Here is a 22,804-nt window from a genome sequence, read left to right on the forward strand (position 1 = left end):
GGCCTCCACAAGACCTCTGAAGGTGTGCTCTGGTATGTGGCACCAAGACATTAGCAGCTGATCCTTTAAGCCCTGTAAATTGCTAGGTGGGACCTCCTTGGATTGGACTTATTTGTCCAGCACATCCCATAGTTGCTCGAATGGATTGAGATCTGGGGAATATGGAGGCCAAGTCAACACCTTGAACTCTTTGTCATGTTCCTCAACCCATTCCTGAATAATTTTTGCAGTGTGGCAGGGCGCATCATCCAGCTGAAAGAGGTCACTGCCATTAGGGAATACCATTGCCATGAAAGGGTGTTCTTGGTCTGCAACAATGTTTAGGTAGGTGGTACATGTCAAAGTAACATCCACATGAATGTTAGGATGTCAGCATGGGCACTCTGACTGGTCTGAGAAAGCTGTGATGCACTGTGTTCTTACAACTTTCTACCATAGTTACCATGAATTTTTCAGCAATTTGTGCTACAGTAGCTGTTCTGTGGGATCGGCCCAGACAGGCTAGCCTTCACTCCCGACATGCATCAATGAGCCTTGGGTGCGCATGACCATGTTGCCAGTTTACTGGTCATCCTTCCTTGGATCTCTTTTTGTAGGAACTAACCACTGCATATTGGGAACACCCCCACAAGACCTGCTGTTTTGGAGATATTCTGACCCAGTAGTCTGGCCATCACAATTTGGCACAATTTGTGTTTCATATTTTAAATCTATATTTACATACAATTTTCCAGTACAATTTTCCAAAAACCCCCCAACAAAAAACAGAATGCCAGACAACATGGTAATTATAACTATAATAACTAATGTTAACCTATGGACTAGATTAGGGTAAAAAGAAAATGAAGTATGAAAAAGTATGATGAAGTGAAAATGAAAATTGCACACAAGTGGAAACACTACAAAATTCAACTACTTTCTAAATGTCTAAGGAAAGGGCCTCAAATGTTAAAATTTTCTGATAAGCACCATCCTTGGTAAGACATAATTTCCGGATAAAGAGAAAGGAACATCTTGTTAAGCCAGTCATGAAAACTAGGAGAAGCTGTAGACTTCCATTCCTTCAGAATTATCCTCTTGGCTGTAACTATGTCAAACATTAAAAATAGTTGTTTCAGCATGGGAGAAAGACAGTTTAGAAGTTGAGCAGCCAAGAAGGACAAATTCAATATTAGTAGCAATCTCCATGCCATACAGCATAGGGTACCAACAAAAGAAACTAGATACCTTTGGGCATGTCCAGAACATATGACATAATGTGCTCTCAGAACCCAAGCATCGATCACAGAGCTCAAGAGGTCAATGGAGAATGGCCAGACTGATTTGAGCTGACAAAAAGGCTACAGTAACTCAGATAACCACTCGATTGTGGTGAGCAGAAAAGCATCTCTTAATGGACAAAAAGCGGATAGGCTAGAACAGCAGAAGACCATATCAAGTTCCACTTCGGCCAGCCAACAACAGAAACCTGAGGCTGCAGTGGGCACAGGCTCACTAAAACTGGACAGTTGAAGACTGAAATAAACGTCTGATGAATCTCGATATCTGCTGAGGCACACAGATGGTAGGGTCAGAATTTGGCGCCAACAGTATGAATCCATGGACCCAGCTTGCCTTGTGTCAGTAGTCCTGGCTGGTGGAGGTGGTGTAATGGTGTGGGGAATGTTTTCTTGGCACACTTTGGGCCTGTTAATACCGATCATCGCATTAATGCCAGAGCTTATTTGAGTATTGTTGCTGACCATATGCATCTGTTCATGGCCATTATTTACCCATCATAAGTTGTCTCAAATGGTTTCCTGAACATGATCGTGAGTTCAGTGTTCTTCGATGGCCTTCCCAGTCACCGGATCTGAATCCAAAAGAACACCTTTGGGATGTGGTAGAATGGGAGATTCGCAGTATGAAAGTGCACCTGAAAAATCTGCAGGAATTACATGATGCAATCATGTCAACATGGACCAGAATCTTAAAGGAATGTTTCCAATATCTTGTAGAATCCATGCCATGAAGAATTGAGGCTGTTGTGAGAGCAAAGGAAGGCCCTACCTAGTATTAGTATAGTGTTCAATGAGTGTAGGTTTAAGTTCATAATATCTCAGCTTGTTTATTATTCATTTTATATGTGCCTTTTTGCTCATTTTCACAAAGGGTGGCAAAAACTCTGAAATTGAAAGATAGTGGTATTTGAAGTAATTTTATGGTAAATATAAGCTGTGTACAGAGATTGGGTTCTACCTTCTTGGAATCATCTTTACAAGTTTGCTGAAACCTATTGACAAAGAGATTTTGTCAATATTTTTCCCTATTGCATCTTCCTTACTCTTCAGTATCCAGTTCTCTGCATAACTAATGGATGTGGACAATACATTCAATAAAATACAATATTTAGAACGAAACTCTACTTAAATGGTCCAAACTTGTATTTGCAGAAATATGTAGCATTTTTATTGTTAAAATAAACAACTTAGTAAATATATAAATACAAAAGCAATTTAATCAATTGACAAAATCTTACCAACAGGCAAAAACATGATGCAATGGACTAGTTGACCTGCTGGAGGGGTAATTTGGGAATTTTACCAAAAATTTTTCTGTTAGTTTTGATCACTTCATTTAGACTTAAAATGCAATTGATGGAAATTACTTCCTCAGAAGTGTGGTAAAACTTTACATTACACTAGACTGTTGGTCTAGTGACATAACATAACATCTACAGATGTGGCCATTACAAGTGTGCGTCAAAGGAAACGGGATCCTACGATTCCATGTGGTATAACGCAGAATCACAGGCATGCTGTGGGCGAAGGAAATACAAGACCAGTAGGGGGCAGTTATGTTTCATTTGAATAAATACGGCTTGCTAGCAGATACAGTAGTTCTGCCAGGACATATACTGTATACACATGTATTCTTTTACCAACTGAACGGTGCTGTTTCTTGTACTGAATCCCACGATCTGCTTGTGCTTGGCACGTGGATCTGTGAACCTCTCTCAGAGCTATTTTGCAACAAGTAGCAGAGCACATTAAATGTTGTCGAGCCTGAAAAAAATGGAATGTGGGGTCGGTTAGATTTAAGAAAAAATATTATGTATGGTTTACATAAAAATATTATGTTTCTCTTCAACACTTACGGTAAACCTAATTTAAACAAGGTTCTAATTACAAGAATGAGTGTGGTCGAGTTACATAGTATTTATAGTCATATATATAGTCGAGTCATATAGACTATATAACTATAGTGTTTAAATTAATGTGGAAACCATATAATGATCTTTTTGTTGATATCTTTATCTATATTAATATCTTTATTGATCACATATACATAGTGAAATGCTTTTCTTCACATACTCCCGCATGTCAGGAAGCTGAGGTCAGACATGATACAGGGGGTTAAAGGCCTTGCTCAAAGACCCAATAGTGGCAGCCTGGCAGTGATGCGGCTTGAACCCCTGACCTTCCAATCAGTAACCCAGAGCCTTAACCGTCAAGCCACCACTGCCTAGTATGTATACTAGAATAGTGCTATGGTAATATGCAGGTTTTAGTATGTCGGCGACTGGGGATCAAACCTGAGCTCAGTTTAGTGAGCAGATTTTTTTCACTGTAGAAAGTTCCTCAATGTAACGTTGAATGAATTCCATCTTCTTCTTTCTTGCCAATGGAAACATGTTCTTTTCTTAGATTAAATGTTTTACTATTTAAAAACTGGTTTAAAGTGAAGACAGAAGTCCACACACTGGAAAAAAAAGCTCATTGAATTTACTTAATTCAAATTCGTATATCGGTTCCACGTGATTGAACTGAGTTACATTAACATCATTTGTTTTCATACATAAAACATGATTTGATCATATGAGGGAAAAACCCAGCTAAAGTCTTTTTTTGTTATTCACTGTTTTCTACATAAAATCATCCAACATAATGTAAAGAACATTCAGTGAAAATATAACCTTGATATCTTAAATATTGACTGAGTAAGGCTGTGTCAAAAATTTGCTGAATTTCAGGCTCAGAAAATCATGTTTTTGAGAAATTCTGATTTCTAAAAACAAGCTTGTTTTTAAAACTGCAACACATTTGAACCATAATTACCCTGACTATGTGCCATATACCAACTTAAAGCTGAGATTCTCCCATTTTCTCCAATGACATATGACACATATATAAGAAAATTCTTAAAGTTTTGTAAAACAGGCCTATTTATTATGATGCACATGTCCAAAAAGTATAAAAACATTTAAAAGAAATAGGGGTACCACAAGAGTTTGATCGTAGCAACAATTACCAAGTCAATTCAGTGGAATGATTTGTATAACTTTATTAGTAAAATGAAATATCAGTAGAAAATGTCATTAATATATAAATTAATTAATATATAAAAGTTCGGTAGAAAATCTCATTCTCTTACTGGGCTACGGTGTAACATTTGGAGTAATCCTGGAGTAAAAAAAAAAAAAAGAAGGTCAAGGGATAGTTAACCCAAAAATGAAAATGTTGTCATCATTTACTCACCCTCAAGTTTTTCCAAATCTGTATGAGTTTTTTTCTTCTGTTGAACACAAAAGAAGATATTTTGAAGAATGTTGGTAATCAAACAGTCGAAGGTAGTCATTGACTACCATAGTAGGAAAAAATACTATGGAAATCAATGGTTACCATCAATTGTCTGGTTACCAACATTTTTCTTTATTTTGTTTTTGTTTTTTTGTTTTTTTTTACTCCAGATTTACTCCAAATGTTACACAGTGGCCCAGGAAGAGAATGAGATTTTCTACTGAAATTGTATTTTTTCAAAATGATTTTTGGGTGAATTATCCCTTTAACAGGTCAGTCTCAAACTTTGTACACACAGAATCACACATTCTAAAATTGTCTAGATGCTAAATATTTGATAATTTCAGGGATTCTATTCACAATGTCAATCTTGGTATTAAAAAGTATAAAATTAGCATTCAAATTAGAAATACTTGCTCACAGCTAAGTGACTATCATAGGAATATGGATATAAGCAACCAAGAGACTACACAGTCAATGTTCTAAGCCAGATTCATTCTTTTGGTAAGACCACATGAGGACTTTTTTGGTCTTCTAGCACCATGGGTGTGGGGTGGAGCAGGGGTCAGCACCTCTGCATGGACAACATTGTTATTTTCATCAATCGGAACCTTGTTCTGCATTGTTGGATTAGGGCATACCAGATCTCTTTATCTTTCTGCCACAAATTCACAAATCTCATTGAAGAGGTACATTTCCTCTCGTTGCTTAGTCCTTCTTGTACCAGAGTGGCAGGTTTCTCACAAGGCATGTCATCTGGGTCACACTTCAGCAGCTTGTATGTGACTGGCTCTGACTGTGAATCAGCATACCACTTGGAGAAGCCTGGCGCACAACATTCTCAATATCAGCCAAGCAGTCCACCTTTGAATTCCTGTACTTACACTTGAACAGGCCAAACATAGTCACTTTGTGTGACCAGCTACCATGAATGAAAGAGTAATAGAGGATGATTGCCTGTTGTAACCCCCCAAAAAATGGATTGAACCAGTGCATTGTTTTTATTTGTCCTGTGAAATTGTCTGCATGTAAGTCCAAGCGGGTCTCCTTCACACCATATTTATCAAAAAAGTAGTCCATGAGACTGATCACACAGTTGGCCCCTTTGCCAGTGATGGTTGCCTCGCCTTCAAGAAAGTTCACCATCTATGGTAGCCCTTCTGTTACAATGCCGAACACAGAACACTTGTGAGATGTCTTGAAGATGATGTCCTGGCTGCATGGGGTCATGGGGATAATGCAGCTGTTGAGCAAATTCAAAGCTGTAATGAACCTGAAAAAGTATGTGCAGTGTTTACTCAATTTGTCAATGTACCATGTTTCCTGTAAAAATTCAAATCCATTCAAAAATAGATGAATGCCTCATGTTAGTGCTTAATGGTAGAGATGGAAGATATCACAAGATTGCAGGTCATTTTTTCAATAGCTGATCGATGACTTTACTATTTTAGTAACTGTAGAGAGTAGTATAATGTAAATAATGTTACTGTATAGTACTTTGAATAGCTTTCAGTAATGTACTAACTTTTATTATTCAACCACAGTTGTCACTTCAAGAATGTCCATGCATTCAATCTGTGAATTACTAATTGATAACTAATGGAAAGGAAATGGGAAAAAAAAAACCCTCAAAATCATTTGATCTCATAATCACTTGATCTTATAATCACTGTTCCCACTGTTCCCAGACTCCAGCAGCTTGGAGACACCATGCATTTTTTTTGCCTTAACTGGTGTTGACCTGATTGGCGCTTGTCTGGATTAATATTAAGGTCTATTTACACTTTCTAGTGGTAGAAAAGAAGTTCCTGAACTGAATGATAGAAGAATCAGCAGGTGTTTTTGCATCGAAATAAACTCAGAGATGATTGAAATCAATGTTTAGGAAGCCCATGTCCAGTTTTTGTTTTGCGCACAATTATAAAATGTAGTGTCAATAAAATCGTTAATTTCAGTATTTAACATGTTATAAATGAAAATTTGAGTATTGTATCACAAATCCCTTGGTACAGTCTATCATTTACAGCAGTAAACACACATTAACTATTTTCATCATTTTTATGACTATGAGTACTTTTGACACTCTTAATCTCATAATAAGATTATGTGACTTTAGCAGGGATTTCACAGACAGGGTCGCATATATTTTCAGTGCCCTGAATAAAATTAAACTTCACCTGAGCTGAGGATTGAACCCCAGTTGCTTGTCTGCAACAGCACATAACCACTGCGTTATTCTACCACACTGTTACGAAACAGGGAGGTGGAAGCAGGAGTAGGTGCAGATCAACGTCTTTATTTTTACACAGCAGACGAAACACAGGAAACGCGGTCTATACTGAGCAAGATTAACGAGGTTAAAACAAGAAACTGGATGCGAGGCAGGGAACAGAACAGGACACGAAAAGAAGACCGCTTAGCATGCGTAACGCATTCACCATTACATTCAAACAATACTGCCCCAAGTGCACAGCAACACAAGGGGTTTAAATAACAACCACAATCAAACTAAAGCATCGACACCTGGAGTAAATCAAGACACACCCTCGAACATCAAACAGTGCTTATTCAGGGGGAGAACCAAAACAAATAAAGGTGCGTGTCCATATACAACAGTCTCGTCCACACGCGCTCTCTAAAGCCGCTCGTGCATGTCGATGCCGCAGTGCCATCTGCCGGCGGGAGCGTAACAGAACCCCCCTCCAAAGGCACTCCTCCCGGAGCACCAACGAGCACCCCCCTCCAACGGCGGTCCGGGACCCCTGTGTGAGCTGTCTCGCGATGCATCTGAAAACAAAATGGCCTTCACCGGGCTGTAGACAGGCGGAGCACCATCCCTAGTGGGATTGAAACTTGGGGCGACGTCCCCGGCGGGGCTGGAACGCTGGGCGACGTCCCCAGCGGGGCGGGACAGCTTCCTCGGCTGGGCAGGACAGAGGGACAGCTTCCTCGGCTGGGCAGGACAATGGGACAGCTTCCTCGGCTGGACAGGGCAGCGGGACAGCTTCCTCAGCAGGACAGGGCAGCGGGACAGCCTCCTAGCAGGACAGGGCAGCGGGACAGCCTCCTCAGCAGGACAGGGCAGCGGGACAGCCTCCTCAGCAGAACAGAGCAGCGCTACAGCTTCCTCAGCAGAACAGAGCAGCGGGACAGCCTCCTCAGCAGGACAGGGCAGCGGGACAGCCTCCTCAGCAGAACAGAGCAGCGCTACAGCTTCCTCAGCAGAACAGAGCAGCGGGACAGCTTCCTCAGCAGAACAGGGCAGTGGAACAGCTTCCTCAGCAGGACAGGGCAGCGGGACAGCTTCCTCAGCAGGACAGGGCAGCGGGACAGCTTCCTCAGCAGAACAGGGCAGCGGAACAGCTTCCTCAGCAGAACAGGGTAGCGGGACAGCTTCCTCAGCAGGACAGGGCAGCGGAACAGCTTCCTCAGCAGAACAGGGTAGCGGGACAGCTTCCTCAGCAGGACAGGGCAGCGGAACAGCTTCCTCATCAAAATGAAACCATTAAATATTAAAATATTAATATTAAAAAAAATTATGTAATTATTTAAACATGTGGCAACATTTATCATGTGTTGTTACATAAAGAGCATATTCACAACGTGATTTAGACATCCTGATTATCACAGATACTCAGAGGTGGGTAATAACGCGCTACATTTACTTTGTTACATTTACTTCAGTAACTTTTTGAAAAAAATAAAAACTTTTAATAGTTAACTGGCCATACTTATACTTTTACTCAAGTTCATTTTTAAGCACAGAAATGTACTTTTACTTTGCTTCATTCGGTGCCGTTCCTCCATTACTGTTAAATGTTAATGAATATATGTAGTTTTAATAATTAGTTTAAGTGAAGTATGATGACGTCGCAAGCCTTGCGATACGCTGCAGTGGTCTGACACAACAACCATTCACGTTTTTAGCGTCCTGGAGAGGGGGAAGAAGCAAGCGTGTCAGGACAGACACACACAGTTGTCCATTTAGTCTGAAATTCAGGATTTTCCCTTGATTTTAATCAGAGCTGAAGTAACTAGTAACTTGAGTAGTCTTCTCATCGTATACTTTATTACTTTTAGTCAAGTAATTATTCATATTATTACTTTTACTTTCAACCACTACAACTTTATCCCCACTAAACAGTTGCTCTACGTGCTGTACCTGACTAGCTAACCTACATGTTGGAGGTGTGAAAAAGAAGGTGTGAAAACATCTGGGCCAAAACAATAGCAGGAATTATCCGCACCCAACCCCAAGTACAGGTGCAAATGACCCATAACCCTAGGCCCACACAAACCCAATGTACGGAGGCCATTCCACTGAACTACCTAAAAGATATTTCAAATGAAACTGCATGAAAAGTTTACAAAAAAAAGAGACTGACAGAAAATCCAGAGACTCTATTTGCAGACCTCCAAAAAGTTGGCAGCACCAGCAACATGATTTTTTACATGAATAAACCCCATGCATGGCACGGGGCCATAATTTCAAACTTTCCCTCTGCTGAAAGGCATCTGTGGGTGTTTCCAGCTAAAAATAAAAAATGAGGAAGACACAACTTATATACAACAACTATCATATACAACCCCAGTTCCAAAACAGTTGGGACGCTGTGTAAAATGTAAATAAAACAGAATGCAGTGATTTGCAAATCTCATAAACCCATATGTTATTCACAATAGAATTTAGAAAATATATCAAATGTTTAAACTGAGGAAATTTACTATTTTAAGGGGAAAATAAGGTAATTTAGAATTTGATGGCCGCAACATGTCCCAGATACTCCTTTCATACCCAGTCATGTTACTGACCTATTACCAATTAACCTAATTAGTTGCAAAATGATTCCTCCAGCTATTTCTTTTTCATAACACTTACTTTTCCAGCCTTTTGTTACCCCGCCCCAACTTTTTTGAGACATGTTGCGAAGGTAAATTCAAAGGTAAATTCAAAATTACCTTATTTTTTCATGTAAAATGTTACATTTCATCCATGGGCTCTTTGAACAAAACGTCCTCAAGCTCAAGGATAGAGCACAGCAAGAGCCTATTACCAATGACCAACTCCTGTTACCGACTACTTGCTTCCACCTCCCGCTCAGATGAGTATAGAGATCCCCCCCAGCACTGAACAAACCAAAGACCTCCCTCCATACTATTACTGCATTGACATGATAGAAAGATTCACAGTGCTGAAACGGGAACTGGTACAGCTCAGAGAGACCATCTCTCTCTATACCAGGGGTGCACACTCAGAATTCAAAGAGGTCCAGTGACTAATATTTTCTTCCCCCAAAGGTCCAAACCATTAAAGTGTTTAACGTGTGCTATGATTTAGGCGCATATGTCGTTCTTGTATATATATAGCTAATAAACAAAGTACTACATTTCAATAACATTTCAGCAATATTTATTGCACATTTTCAATGCAGACACATTAAAAATGAGGTAAATTAAATATGCAGCCTAATCATTAATAAACATAAGCCTATCACAAATGTTCGCATTTCAAGCAAAACAAGACTGCATCTTCACATAAAATAAAATAAAAAGTGCTTGTTGGGCAGTGAATGCATGGGAGAGGACTCCGGTAGACCAGTCATACTGGGCTTTGAGTTTGTTTATTTTGCGTGCCCTCACCTCAGTCTGCTGTGGATATGTTTGCTCAAAAGATCTGTGCTTTGTCTCGTAGTGGCGCTTCACGTTGGCACTTTTTATTAGCGCCACGGTCTCTGAACATATCATGCAGGGTGGTTTGACACTCGTTATGGGAATGATAAAGGCAATGAAAAAAATAAAAATGCATGGCCGCTTAGGGCTTCCGTAGAATTGGGTTAGGGTTAGGGTTCCATTGGCAAGAAAAGAGAAGATGGAATTCATTCAGGGTTATTTCAAGGAACTTTCTACAGTGAAAAAAAACCTTGCTCATTTATAAAACATTAAATTGAGCTGAGGCTCGAGTCCCAGTCACTAGTGTATAAAATCTGCATGTTACCGCTGCACTACTCTAGTACACATGCTGTAGCTATGTTACCATAGCTATTGTATCTGTACTTCGAGACACTTCGAGACTCAATCACGCTCACTTTATATGCATAAATCTCATAATTGGAAACTTAATTAAATTAGGTTCATCATAAGTTTTGATGAGAAACCTAATATTTTTATATCAACCCTTCAACCACACATTAAATTTTTATTGCAATGTGTTCAGCTACAGCAGTGGCTCCCGGTACGCGAGGTGACGGAGGGGGTACGGGAGCAAAAGGCTGAGATTTACTATTCATTTAATTCTGCCTCACTAAATAACATTAAAATTCTAATCCATGTTTTTCTCACGAGCAAAAAATAAACTTGTGCCCCCTCCAGTGTACAAACATCAAAATTGCAGTGTTCTAAAGGTCAAATACATGACATCCAATCAAATTATCCTGTCTTTCGCGGTCAAAACTGCATCCACTCACGATCATGCATCAGTGCGCATCTTACCGCATGTCATTTATCGTCAGCACATGGCTATATGATGAAGTTAAGTAATAGCTCGTAACCTTAAAATGGAGAAGTACAAAGATTCCAGGTCCGTAGCAAGCGTAAGTGTACTCATTGCTACTAGCCCAGTTCACGCTGATACAGACAGCAGTGTATCCGAAGTTGAAACGCCACCTCTTCTTCACCAACAATCCGCAGAAAAACCATCAAAGAGGTGCAAATATGATGAGAAATTTATTTCTTTGGGCTTTACATACGCTGGCAGTGAAGAAAACCCCCAGCCACAGTGTGTATATGTGCAAACGAACTCTTTCATAACTGCATGAAACCAGCATTTCTGCGCAGATACTTAGAAACAAAGCATGCAATTTACTTTTTGCTAAATAAACCTTGAGAGCTTTTTGAAAGACATTTAAGACAACTCAGGAGTAGTAAGACCCTTATAACAGCATAGGAAATCCTAAATAGGAAGGGTCTGGAAGCATCCTACATGGGGAGTTGCAGAGTGGCTAAGACGGGCAAACCCCATACTATTGTGGAGGACTTAATTCTTCCTGCTCCAGCTGATATAGCTGGTTTAATGCTTGGGGAAAAGGCCAAAAAAAAAAAAAAATACAGAGGATGCCATGAGAGACGGGGTACGCAAAAGGATATTAAATGCCTGTGGGGGTACACCACTGTAAAAGGTTTGGGAACCGCTGAGCTACAGTATGTTGTTCCATGTGTCACCTGGTGGTTATTGTGTGTAGCACAACAAATTAATTTAATTCTTAGAACCGTGCCTGCAGGGTACCGCGTGATAACACGTGACGATTTGTGTGAAACTGCGTGAAAAAAACGCACATTCTTGAAGGCCACATCTTTAGTGACATGACATAACACACTTGTGTTTTCCTGTGAGTAATATTTCTAATCATTTGTTTGTGGCCAGTATGAGAAACAGTGGAAGCATTTTGTACTGCTTAAATCAGGCATATTACCCAATGAACCATATCCAATTTTTTAGTTTTATGGCACCTTTATAGTCGTATTGATCTGTCCTGTCAGAAAACATTATCTTGTGCTACACTATATTAGCAAAAGTTTGTGGACACCTGACCATCACACCCATATGTGGGCCTTCCTCAAATTATTGCCACAAGGTTCATACATGTTTGTATAGGATGACTTTGTTTGCTATAGCGTTACAATTTTCCTTCAGTGAAACTAAGTGGCCTAGCCCAAACATGTTCTAGCATGACAGTTCCTCTGTGCACAATGTGAGGTCCAAAATCTAGTGGAAATAAGAGTGGAGGTTATTATAACAGCAAAGTGGGGACTTATGCTGGAATGAGATGTTCAAAAAGCACATATGGGAGTGATGGTAAAGTCTTCACAAACTTTTGGCCATAGTGTGTATTTTGGATTAAAATCAGTAATTTGTATGACAACTCATTTCATGAAGCATGTGCATTAATGAGTGTTTGGGCAACAAGTAGCGAAGCTGTTTGAATCAGTTGGCTTGTAGGTAGCTGAACTACATATTTTTGACATTATTCCAAATTTCCCGCTAATGTCCATTTATAATCCTATAATGTGTGGTTTTCTCTGCCTGAAACAGTCAGAATTAATTTTTACATTACCATTGTAAACAGGCATTTTTACTATGCCTTTAATAATGATTTATGTTAAATTGCCTCTGTTCTGATTGGCTGCCCTGTATTGTGCTTCATTTAAAAATACAAACAAACAAAAAAACAAACAACAATTAGTCTAGTATGAAAAAATGTATTATTACTTCAGCAGAAATGGGTGTGTCTATACTGCTATGGCCTGAAAGGTGGTTATTCACAACAGTGAATAATTAAATGGCTGTTGTTGCAGCATTGTTAACTTTAACAATGCTTACTTAGTACATCAATCTCCTATTTTAAAAAAAGCAAGAATATTAAAATCTTAGATTTTGAGCCGATTTGCATAATTTGCGAAAGCTACTTTAGTTCTAGGATTTTTGTAGCAACTTCACAATCAGTGCGTTACATGGACAACAATAATCCACTATTAACCCGATTAAGACAATACTCTGATTAAGAAACTACCACGTAAACATCAATTTGTAATTACCTTAATCCGATTAAAGTCATACTCGAAGTAAACACAAATCGAATTAAGACATGTGGAGTACTCCTGTTTTAGTCGCATTATCGATGTGTATTACAGACATGTAAACACCTTAATCACATTATTAACGTCGTGTGAGAGTTTTCACCGCATTTTGCGACATTACACGTTCACACACGACAGTGCTCAACCGTTTTACGGCAAACAAGAGTGCACGGCTGCGTCCCAAACCGCGTACTTACCTACTATAGGCCTGTAGTAGGAGAAATACATTTATCTCGGCTACTATATAGACGGTAAGTACGTGGTTTGAGACGCAGCCCACGGCTTCAAGCAGTTATCTATTTGCATGTACAGCATGACAAATAATTATCCGCGCTTTAAGCGTTCGTAAAAAAATTTAATAAAAACACCCAAAACTGTATACGGTACCATAACGAAGACGAACTGTATGTTGATACGTGAAATTCTGGAGGGACGGCGGATGGTGGTGACGTAATGATGTGTGCTGTTAATCGAACTATGTTCTATAACATGTAAAACGGGTACATGAAAGGAGTACTCTAAAAACGACTCATGTAAACACCTTAATCACATTATTATCTTACTCAGAATAAGGTCAATAATTAGATTACTGCTGTCCATGTAAACGTAGTCAATGTGGTGTCAACTGAATCGTGACTGTTTGATACTCGATACTTGTCAAAAATATGTTGAGTTTTATAAACATTATGGCTCCACCTAATAATCAACTCTATCAAATCATTTGATAGGGTTACCAATCTTAGGTCTCTCTAAGGACCTGCTAGTAACTGATACAGTTTCACTCAAATTAGCCACTGGCAGCAAAATTCATGTTTTTTCCCACTTATAAACAAGTATCTCTCTTGTAAAATAAGGTGTAAGATGAAACTTCTTTTTCCTGATTCTTTGGTTTATATCATAAAAATTTGCCTTTTGTTGTATTTAGTCCTGCCCACTCAAATTTATGACAGTGTGCATAATAAGCAAAACCTAGTTTTGCTAATTAGTTCAAGGATTTTGCTGAATCTCCAAAATGTGGTGTGTAGCTTATTATTGTCTGACCTACAATAATTATAAACATGTTGACATTTCCAAACAAGATGGCTGCTATGTACCAGTCATTACAAGTGGAGCCTAATTTACCCAAACAGCAATAATACATGATAGAGTAGATGTATTAGCACAAAATGTAACAAGGTGTATTAAAGACTAGATTCTGTGGCCGATTGCTAAGGAAGGGGCCATGGTCATCCATAGGGTGTGGGGTTAAATTTACGTACATGTTTTTCAGACACCATAAGTCAGATTGTGCTGATGCTCTCTAGCAACCACCTAAACAACACCTAGGAACCACCTGTTATACCATAGCAACTGACTGTCAATGTCCTAGCAACCTCTAAGCGGCACCAGGGCATTACTTAGGTGGCAAACTTTTCTACGTATAGTAATTAAAGCGATTTCATTTCTGTCTATTTCCCTACTACTCACTACCACAATTTGTCTGCACTCTTGAAATAAATAATTTTTTTATAAAGAAATAAATAGTTGAAGACCATAATGATTTGTGGTGTCATGACCAAAGATGACTTCATTCTATAAGAAATAATTCTAATAAAATAATCTATTATTATCTATTTTGATAAAACTCTATTATATTCTAGTTCAATTTAGTCTAGTCACGTTTATTCTATTTTTGAAGTGTCTTCAGAACACAACTTGGTATGCAAATGATCATAAAAATTCAACAAATATGCATGTGCCAAGTTCTATTGACTTTTTGAGTTGTATTAGCTACTTTCTGCTGAAAAGAGTTGGCAATACTGCTTCTTTGTCTTTAGGAAGACATAAAACATTTTATATTCCCTTTGAGTTATCACTAATTAGATATACTATATTTAGCATATTTAGAGGCGATCCCACAAGCGAGTCTAAATATGTGATTGGCGAGTAAGGTTTATGTTTGCCATATAAGCACAAAATGCGAATGTATAAAATAGGAATATTTGGTGACTTTTTCAAGGTTTACATGTATTTTGGCAGAAGTTCTACCCATTTATATACAAAATGCCCTGTCCTAATCTTTAGATAAACTTGTGTATGCCTTATTCTCTAGGCTGATGTTGCTCGTCCCTTCCTTGGCTTTTATTTAAATAACTGGATGAGCGCTAACCTGACAAATGTAAATTTGTGTCCAGCCACGTAGATGGCAAATTAAATAAAAAAAATGTCTTAGTGTGAGGATGCATGGTGGCTTATTGGTTAGCACGTTCACCTCACACTGCCAGGGTCGGAGGTTTGATTCCCGTCTCTGCCTTGTGTGTGCGAGGTTTGCATGTTCTCACTGTGCTGCGGGGGTTTCCTCCAGTTACTCCGGTTTCCTTCCTTGTCCAAAGACACGCATGGTAGGCTGATTGGCATGTCCAAAGTGTCTGCAGTGTGTGAATGTGTATGTGATTGTCACCTGTGATAGATTGGAACCCTGTCCAGGGTGTACCCCGCCTTGTGCCTATGCTCCCTGGGATAGGCTCCAGTTTCCCTGCGGCCCTGTAGGATAAGCGGTCTAGAAAATGGATGGATGGATGGATGGATGGATGTCTTAGTTACTCAAGTTACTTGTTGAACCACCATGAGCCATCACCAGTAGAGCTTCAGTATGCCTTGGCATAGATTCTACTGACTGCCATAATTTCAAATGATATTCTCTCAATTGGTGTTTTGATGATGTTGGTGGAAAATGCTGTTTAACACATCAGTCCAAGTAGAGGAAAACCATGGCAGCAAAATGCCTGCCTCGCCATAACAAAGACTAGTCTTTTCTTTAATTTGTCTTATATCTTTCACACAGGATGGGTTAAACAATCCAAATTCTCACAGCTTGCACCATTGTGTATGGTTCTGCTTGACTGGTGTAGCATACCCCAGACTGTTCTCAGATCAGTATGATCAGTGAATAAAAGTGTTTTAGGATATCTTGATTTTTTTTTTCATTGAAATTTTGATTGATCCTTAATATAGTACACATGTTTGGTACCACACAAATGTTTTGTAATATGCTACCTATGGCATTAAGTGTACTTTTAGACTGGGGATTGAATGAACTGTAAATTGTACTGTTAATTTATTCAATGACATGATCTCCCCTTTTCTTCACCCATGCTTTGAATCTCCTTTTTTTTTTCTTTAGGAGCTGGAGAATCGGGCAAAAGCACTATAGTCAAACAGATGCGCATTTTACATGTCAATGGCTTCAATGCTGAGTAAGTGCCATTTCCATGTCTACTTTATGCATGATCTATGACAAACATGTGGCAAACAATAAGAAACTGTCATTGTATTATAACTTTCAATGCCAACATTTCCTGTTAACATCATAGCAGTTCACACACCAAGCTCCATACAGTTATTACTTTCTTCTTTTTTGTCTAGATTTTTTAGGGTAGGGTTGTACAGATCCGACCCTGAATATTGTTATTGTGCTGATATTGGACTCAAATGCTGGTGCAGTATAGGGTTGGATAGGACATACTTTCTGATCTGATCCAGCGACATATACATATTTTACACAGTAAATGTCTTGCACCTGAACATAGGACACAAATTGTCTTAAAACATGTTGCCATTGTACCTGTGATGTTTTAAGTAGCTTAACAGAAGCTTGCAGAGAGCAGGCTGATCATAGTAAGGATGTCCATTTTGGATCAGTATCAGTTGTTGACTGTACCCATGGGCATGGTTATGTTTTTGGACTTCACAAACATATATTGAAATTATAATATTAAATATAAAAAATTGATCACACAGTTGCGTCGGTGGTGCAGACAGAACAAGTGCGATGTTGATTAGATGGTTGTATATGCTCATGCAACTCCTCCGGTAAGATTTCAGTACTGCTCCAGTGTGAAAATGGTGTGTAATGTACTACACTACAATTTTCCATTATTTTTTGCAAGTTTGGGCAGGCTAAATGGAATGAGACAGTGGGCTTTGAGTTTGACAACTGGTGATCTTGTACAATGTTTTTAGTTTTGTTTGTGTAAAGAATCATCAGTGAATCAAAAATGACCCTAATTAATTATGTATTTTTATTATGTATTTTCAGGGCTTTTAATGGCAGTTTGTTTTTCTTTAGGACATAAACACTATTAGAGACACTGTTGATTTATTATTTAAATTTATTATTATAATTTATAATTCATAATTTATTATTTATTATTATTATTTAAGCAAAATAGTAATTTTGTTATTATGGCATTCATACAGTGGTGCTTGAAAATTTGTGAAACCTTTATCCATCCATCCATTTTCTATACCGCTTATCCTTCAGGGTCGCGGGGAACCTGGAGCCTATCCCAGGGAGCATCGGGCACAAGGCGGGGTACACCCTGGACAGGGTGCCAATCACATACACACTCACACACCCATTCATACACTACGGACACTTTGGACATGCCAATCAGCCTACTATACATGTCTTTGGACTGGGGGAGGAAACCGGAGTACCTATATAATTTTCTATATTTCTGCATAAATATGACCTCAAACATCATCAGATTTTCACACGAGTCCTAAAAGTAGACAAAGAGAACCCACTTAAACAAATGAGATAAAATTATTATACTTGGTTATATATTTATTGAGGAAAATGATCCATTATTACCTGCAAATGATCCAATATTACATTACATCTGTGAGTAGAAAAAGTATGTGAAACTTAGCAGTTAGTTTGAAGGTGTTTTCAATAAATGAGATGACATTCGGTGTGAGTGAGCACCCGGTGTGAGTGAGCACCCTCTGTTATTTAAAGAACAGAGATCTATCAAAGTCTGATCTTTACAACACGTTTGTGGAAGTGTATCATGGCTTGAACAAAGGAGATTTTTTGAGGAAAAAGTGTTGGTGAAGCTCATCGGGCTGGAAAGGGTTGCAAAACTATGTCTAAAGAGTTTGGACTACACCAATCCAAATCAGACTGGTTGTGTCCAAATGGAGGAAATTCAAGACCATTGTTACTCTCCCCAGGAGTGGAAACGCCTAGCGATAAATCTAGCGACTTTTTGGACAAACTTTTTTAGCGACTTTCCAAATATCACCAGTACTGTCCTGCAAGCGCGAGGTCTTGCTTTCCCGCTGCACTCTCACCTCTCTCTGCGTCTGCTCTGTACAGTGAGAGTCCGAGAGCCGGAGATTTAACAATGTCATGGATAACGAGACGCGCCCTTCCTCCCAATTTACATCATTCACATGCCAATGTTTTTTAGAACGCAAGATGAATGTAGTGCAATGTTAAATAGTACATGTTATTACAGCCTAGTTCTCTTGTTCAAAGTAGTTATAGTGTTCACAAACATTTTATATTATTCATATTTAATACCTGTCCGTTATATAGTTTTGTAAAAGTTAAAAAAAAAATTAAAAATCATGTTATGAAAAGTAATTAAAAAAGTAATAAAACACAAAAGCAAAAAAAAAATCTATCTATCTATCTATCTATCTATCAAAAACAGATTACATATACATACAATATATATGGATATATATACACTATATATAGATAGATAGATAGATTTTATATAGAATAGATAATCATTATAACCTGGTCTCCTCCAATATGGGGTTGAGAACCTCTGACATAGACAACATAAAGGCAGTATGTAGAATTTGTAAGGTAAAAATATCATATTGAGCAGGGTCCACTAACAACATTCACAGGTATATTAAAATTGTACATCTAAATTTCCACATTGTTATTTATTTTTATTTGTTATATGACACACTGTGTTCCATTTTGAGTGTAATTTTTTTAATGGTGTGTGTTTTGGATAATTAAATATATAAATAAAACATTCAATACACAAGTGTTTGATGTTTTTACATTGTTTAAGGTTTTTATAACAAACATAATGTAAAATTATGGTATTTTGGAAATTCTAAGGTTTAGTATAATTTCACTGAATAATTGAAGTGATATATGTGCACACATAGGTCAAAATATTGCTAAATTTGGCTGAATTATAAAAAACAGAAGTGATACTAAATGAAGAGCCATTTGGGAGCTGAAAGAGCCGGCTCTTATTGCTGAGCTGAGCCAAAATGATCCGGCCTAATAAAAAGAGCTGGAACTACCATCACTACTTCTTGGACGTCGACTGTGTCTGACATCACTTCCAAATACAAACACGCTCCATAGTATACTCCCACCCCAACACTAATCAACAGGTTTCTGTGCAAGTCATCGGAAATGCAAATGCAAAAGGGATTGCGATTCCATCTGAATTTAAACTATGTCTAAAGAGTTTGGACTACACCAATCCAAATCAGACTGGTTGTGTGCAAATGGAGGAAATTCAAGACCATTGTTACTCTCCCCAGGAGTGGGGACCAACAAAGATCACTCTAAGAGCAAGATGAGTAATTGTCTGCGAGGTCACAAAGGAACCCAGGGTAACATCTAAGCAACTAAAGGTCTCTCTCACATTGGCTAATGTTAATGTTCATGAGTCAGGCAAAGACTGAACAACAATGGTGTGTGTCGCAGGGTAGCAAGGAGAAAACCACTGCTCTCCAAAAAGATCATTGCTGCCCATCTGCAGTTTACTAAAGATCACACGGGCAAGCCAGAAGGTTGTTGTAAAAATGTTTTGTGGATGGATGAGACCAAAATAGAACTATTTGGTTTAAATGAGAAGCGTTATGTTTGGCGAAAAAAACCCACTGCATTCCAGCATAAGAACCTTATCCCATCTGTGAAACATGGTGGTAGTTGTATCATGGTTTGTGCCTGTTTTGCTGCATCTGGGCCAGGGCAACCTTGGAACAATTGGGTCATAAGAAGAATAAAGTTAATGTTTTGGAATGGCCCAGTCAAAGTACTGACCTTAATCCAATAGAAATGTTGTGGAAGGACCTGAAGCAAGCAGTTCATGTGAGGAAACCGACCAATATCCCAGAGTTTCATCTGTTCTGTAAAAGAAATGGGCTAAAATTCCTCCAAGCCGATGTGCAGGACTGATCAACATTTACCGGAAATGTTGCACCATAGTTGCACCTACTTTTGCCACTCACAGAAATGTATATCTAAATACTGGCTCATTTTCCTCAATAAGTAAATGACCAAGTATAATATTTTTGTCTTATTTGTTTAATTGGGCTTTCTGTATCTACTGTGTGAAAATCTGATGTTGTTTTAGGTCATATTTACGCAGAAAATTCCAAAGGGTTCACAAACTTTCAAGCACCACTGTATGTGTCTCTCACTTCAACTTGAAGTAAATTTCTAAAGGTCCAATCTAAATGTCTTTTTTGTTTTTCTATCAGAACACCTGTTACTGCTTATGGAAGTAGTGAAGTTTGTGGAAGTAAAGCTGAACTAAACGAAATCTGCTTAATTGCCAGCTATGGAAGTATTCTACAGACAATTTTCAAAACTAATTGCAAATTGTATTTGCAGTTGTGTTTTCTGTTTGTGGCTGCACAAATTGGGACATAATTCAAATGAAAATGCAAATTGTGTATTACTGTTTGCATTTTTGTGTACACGAAGATGCAATGTCTGACCAATTTTAAGTGGAAACGGGAAGCTCATTTGCAGTTGTCGTATAGAAATAGCGATAGCAATTAGCTGACCCTAACCCGTTTGCTATTTCACTTTTTCAGCCTCACTTATGGAGCCTTCCAAAATTAAAATGGCATCACAATTCCCTTTGCATTTGCATTTATGATGTTTTGCACTGGAACCTGTCAATTAGTGTTGGGGTGGGAGTATTCTATGGGGCGTGTTTGTATTTGGAAGTGACGTCAGTCATAGTCAACAGGCAAGAAGGAAAATGTGCTGAACTTCAATACACAACTGATTGTGCTGATGCTTCACTCCTGCATGGAGTGCGCATGGCTGAGCAGTGTGGCAGACAGATTATCCTTAATTTTGAGTCAGAAAATTAGATGAGTGATGGTCGAAAATGAAGTAGCATTTGGGTGCATTTTAATAACGTAGACCAGTGGTTCTCAAAAAGGGGTGCGTGCCCCCCTCGGGGGGCGTGGAGAGATCGGAAGGAGGGCACGAATTTTTTCAAGAAAAAAACAGACAGGGCATCATTTGGGTAGAGGCGGAGTTTAGCCTGCCTTTTATCTAGCTGTCAGTGCAGACCAGTGTTACCAACTTAGACACTTTTCAGACCCCTTTAGCGACTTTTTTTTGCCAAAAAAAAAAAAAAAAACGCCTAGCGATAAATCTAGTGACTTTTTGGACAAACTTTTTTAGCGACTTTCCAAATGTCACCAGTACTGTCCTGCAAGCGCGAGGTCTTGCTTTCCCTCTGCACTCTCACCTCTCTCTGCGTCTGCTCTGTACAGTGAGAGTCCGAGAGCCGGAGATTTAACAATGTCATGGATAACGGGACGCGCCCTTCCTCCCAATTTACATCATTCACATGCCAATGTTTTTTAGAACGCAAGATGAATGTAGTGCAATGTTAAATAGTACATGTTATTACAGCCTAGTTCTCTTGTTCAAAGTAGTTATAGTGTTCACAAACATTTTATATTATTCATATTTAATACCTGTCCGTTATATAGTTTTGTAAAAGTTAAAAAAAAAATTAAAAATCATGTTATGAAAAGTAATTTAAAAAGTAATAAAACACAAAAGCAAAAAAAAAATCTATCTATCTATCTATCTATCTATCAAAAACAGATTATATATACATACAATATATATGGATATATATACACTATATATAGATAGATAGATAGATTTTATATAGAATAGATAATCATTATAACCTGGTCTCCTCCAATATGGGGTTGAGAACCTCTGACATAGACAACATAAAGGCAGTATGTAGAATTTGTAAGGTAAAAATATCATATTGAGCAGGGTCCACTAACAACATTCACAGGTATATTAAAATTGTACATCTAAATTTCCACATTGTTATTAATTTTTATTTGTTATATGACACACTGTGTTCCATTTTGAGTGTAATTTTTTTAATGGTGTGTGTTTTGGATAATTAAATATATAAATAAAACATTCAATACACAAGTGTTTGTTTTTACATTGTTTAAGGTTTTTATAACAAACATAATGTAAAATTATGGTATTTTGGAAATTCTAAGGTTTAGTATAATTTCACTGAATAATTGAAGTGATATATGTGCACACATAGGTCAAAATATTGCTAAATTTGGCTGAATTATAAAAAACAGAAGTGATACTAAATGAAGAGCCATTTGGGAGCTGAAAGAGCCGGCTCTTATTGCTGAGCTGAGCCAAAATGATCCGGCCTAATAAAAAGAGCTGGAACTACCATCACTACTTCTTGGACGTCGACTGTGTCTGACATCACTTCCAAATACAAACACGCTCCATAGTATACTCCCACCCCAACACTGATCAACAGGTTTCTGTGCAAGTCATCGGAAATGCAAATGCAAAAGGGATTGCGATTCCATCTGAATTTTGGCAAGCTCCGTACGCAGCGCCGAGGAAACGAAATAGCAAATGGGGTAATTGTTATTGCTATTTATATATGACAGGGCCATAACTTGTAAGACATGGGAAATGCAATTGCAAATGGACTTTGCGTTCCCATTTGAAATTTGGCAGACATTGTACGTTCGTGTAAACAAAATGC

General features: G+C 38.3%; 1 protein-coding gene across 2 annotated transcripts in view; it reads left to right on the forward strand.

Annotated features, from left to right (window-relative positions):
* Positions 1-22,804, forward strand: part of gnas (GNAS complex locus) — a 98,754-nt gene that overhangs the window by 12,971 nt on the left and 62,979 nt on the right. For both annotated transcript variants that reach the window (XM_053638209.1, XM_053638210.1), the window contains one exon: positions 16,357-16,429. In XM_053638209.1, the coding sequence (XP_053494184.1) occupies positions 16,357-16,429 (73 nt within the window). The remainder of the gene's footprint in view (positions 1-16,356; positions 16,430-22,804) is intronic.

Source organism: Ictalurus furcatus, chromosome 12 (genome assembly GCF_023375685.1).
Source record: "Ictalurus furcatus strain D&B chromosome 12, Billie_1.0, whole genome shotgun sequence".
NCBI lineage: Eukaryota > Metazoa > Chordata > Actinopteri > Siluriformes > Ictaluridae > Ictalurus > Ictalurus furcatus.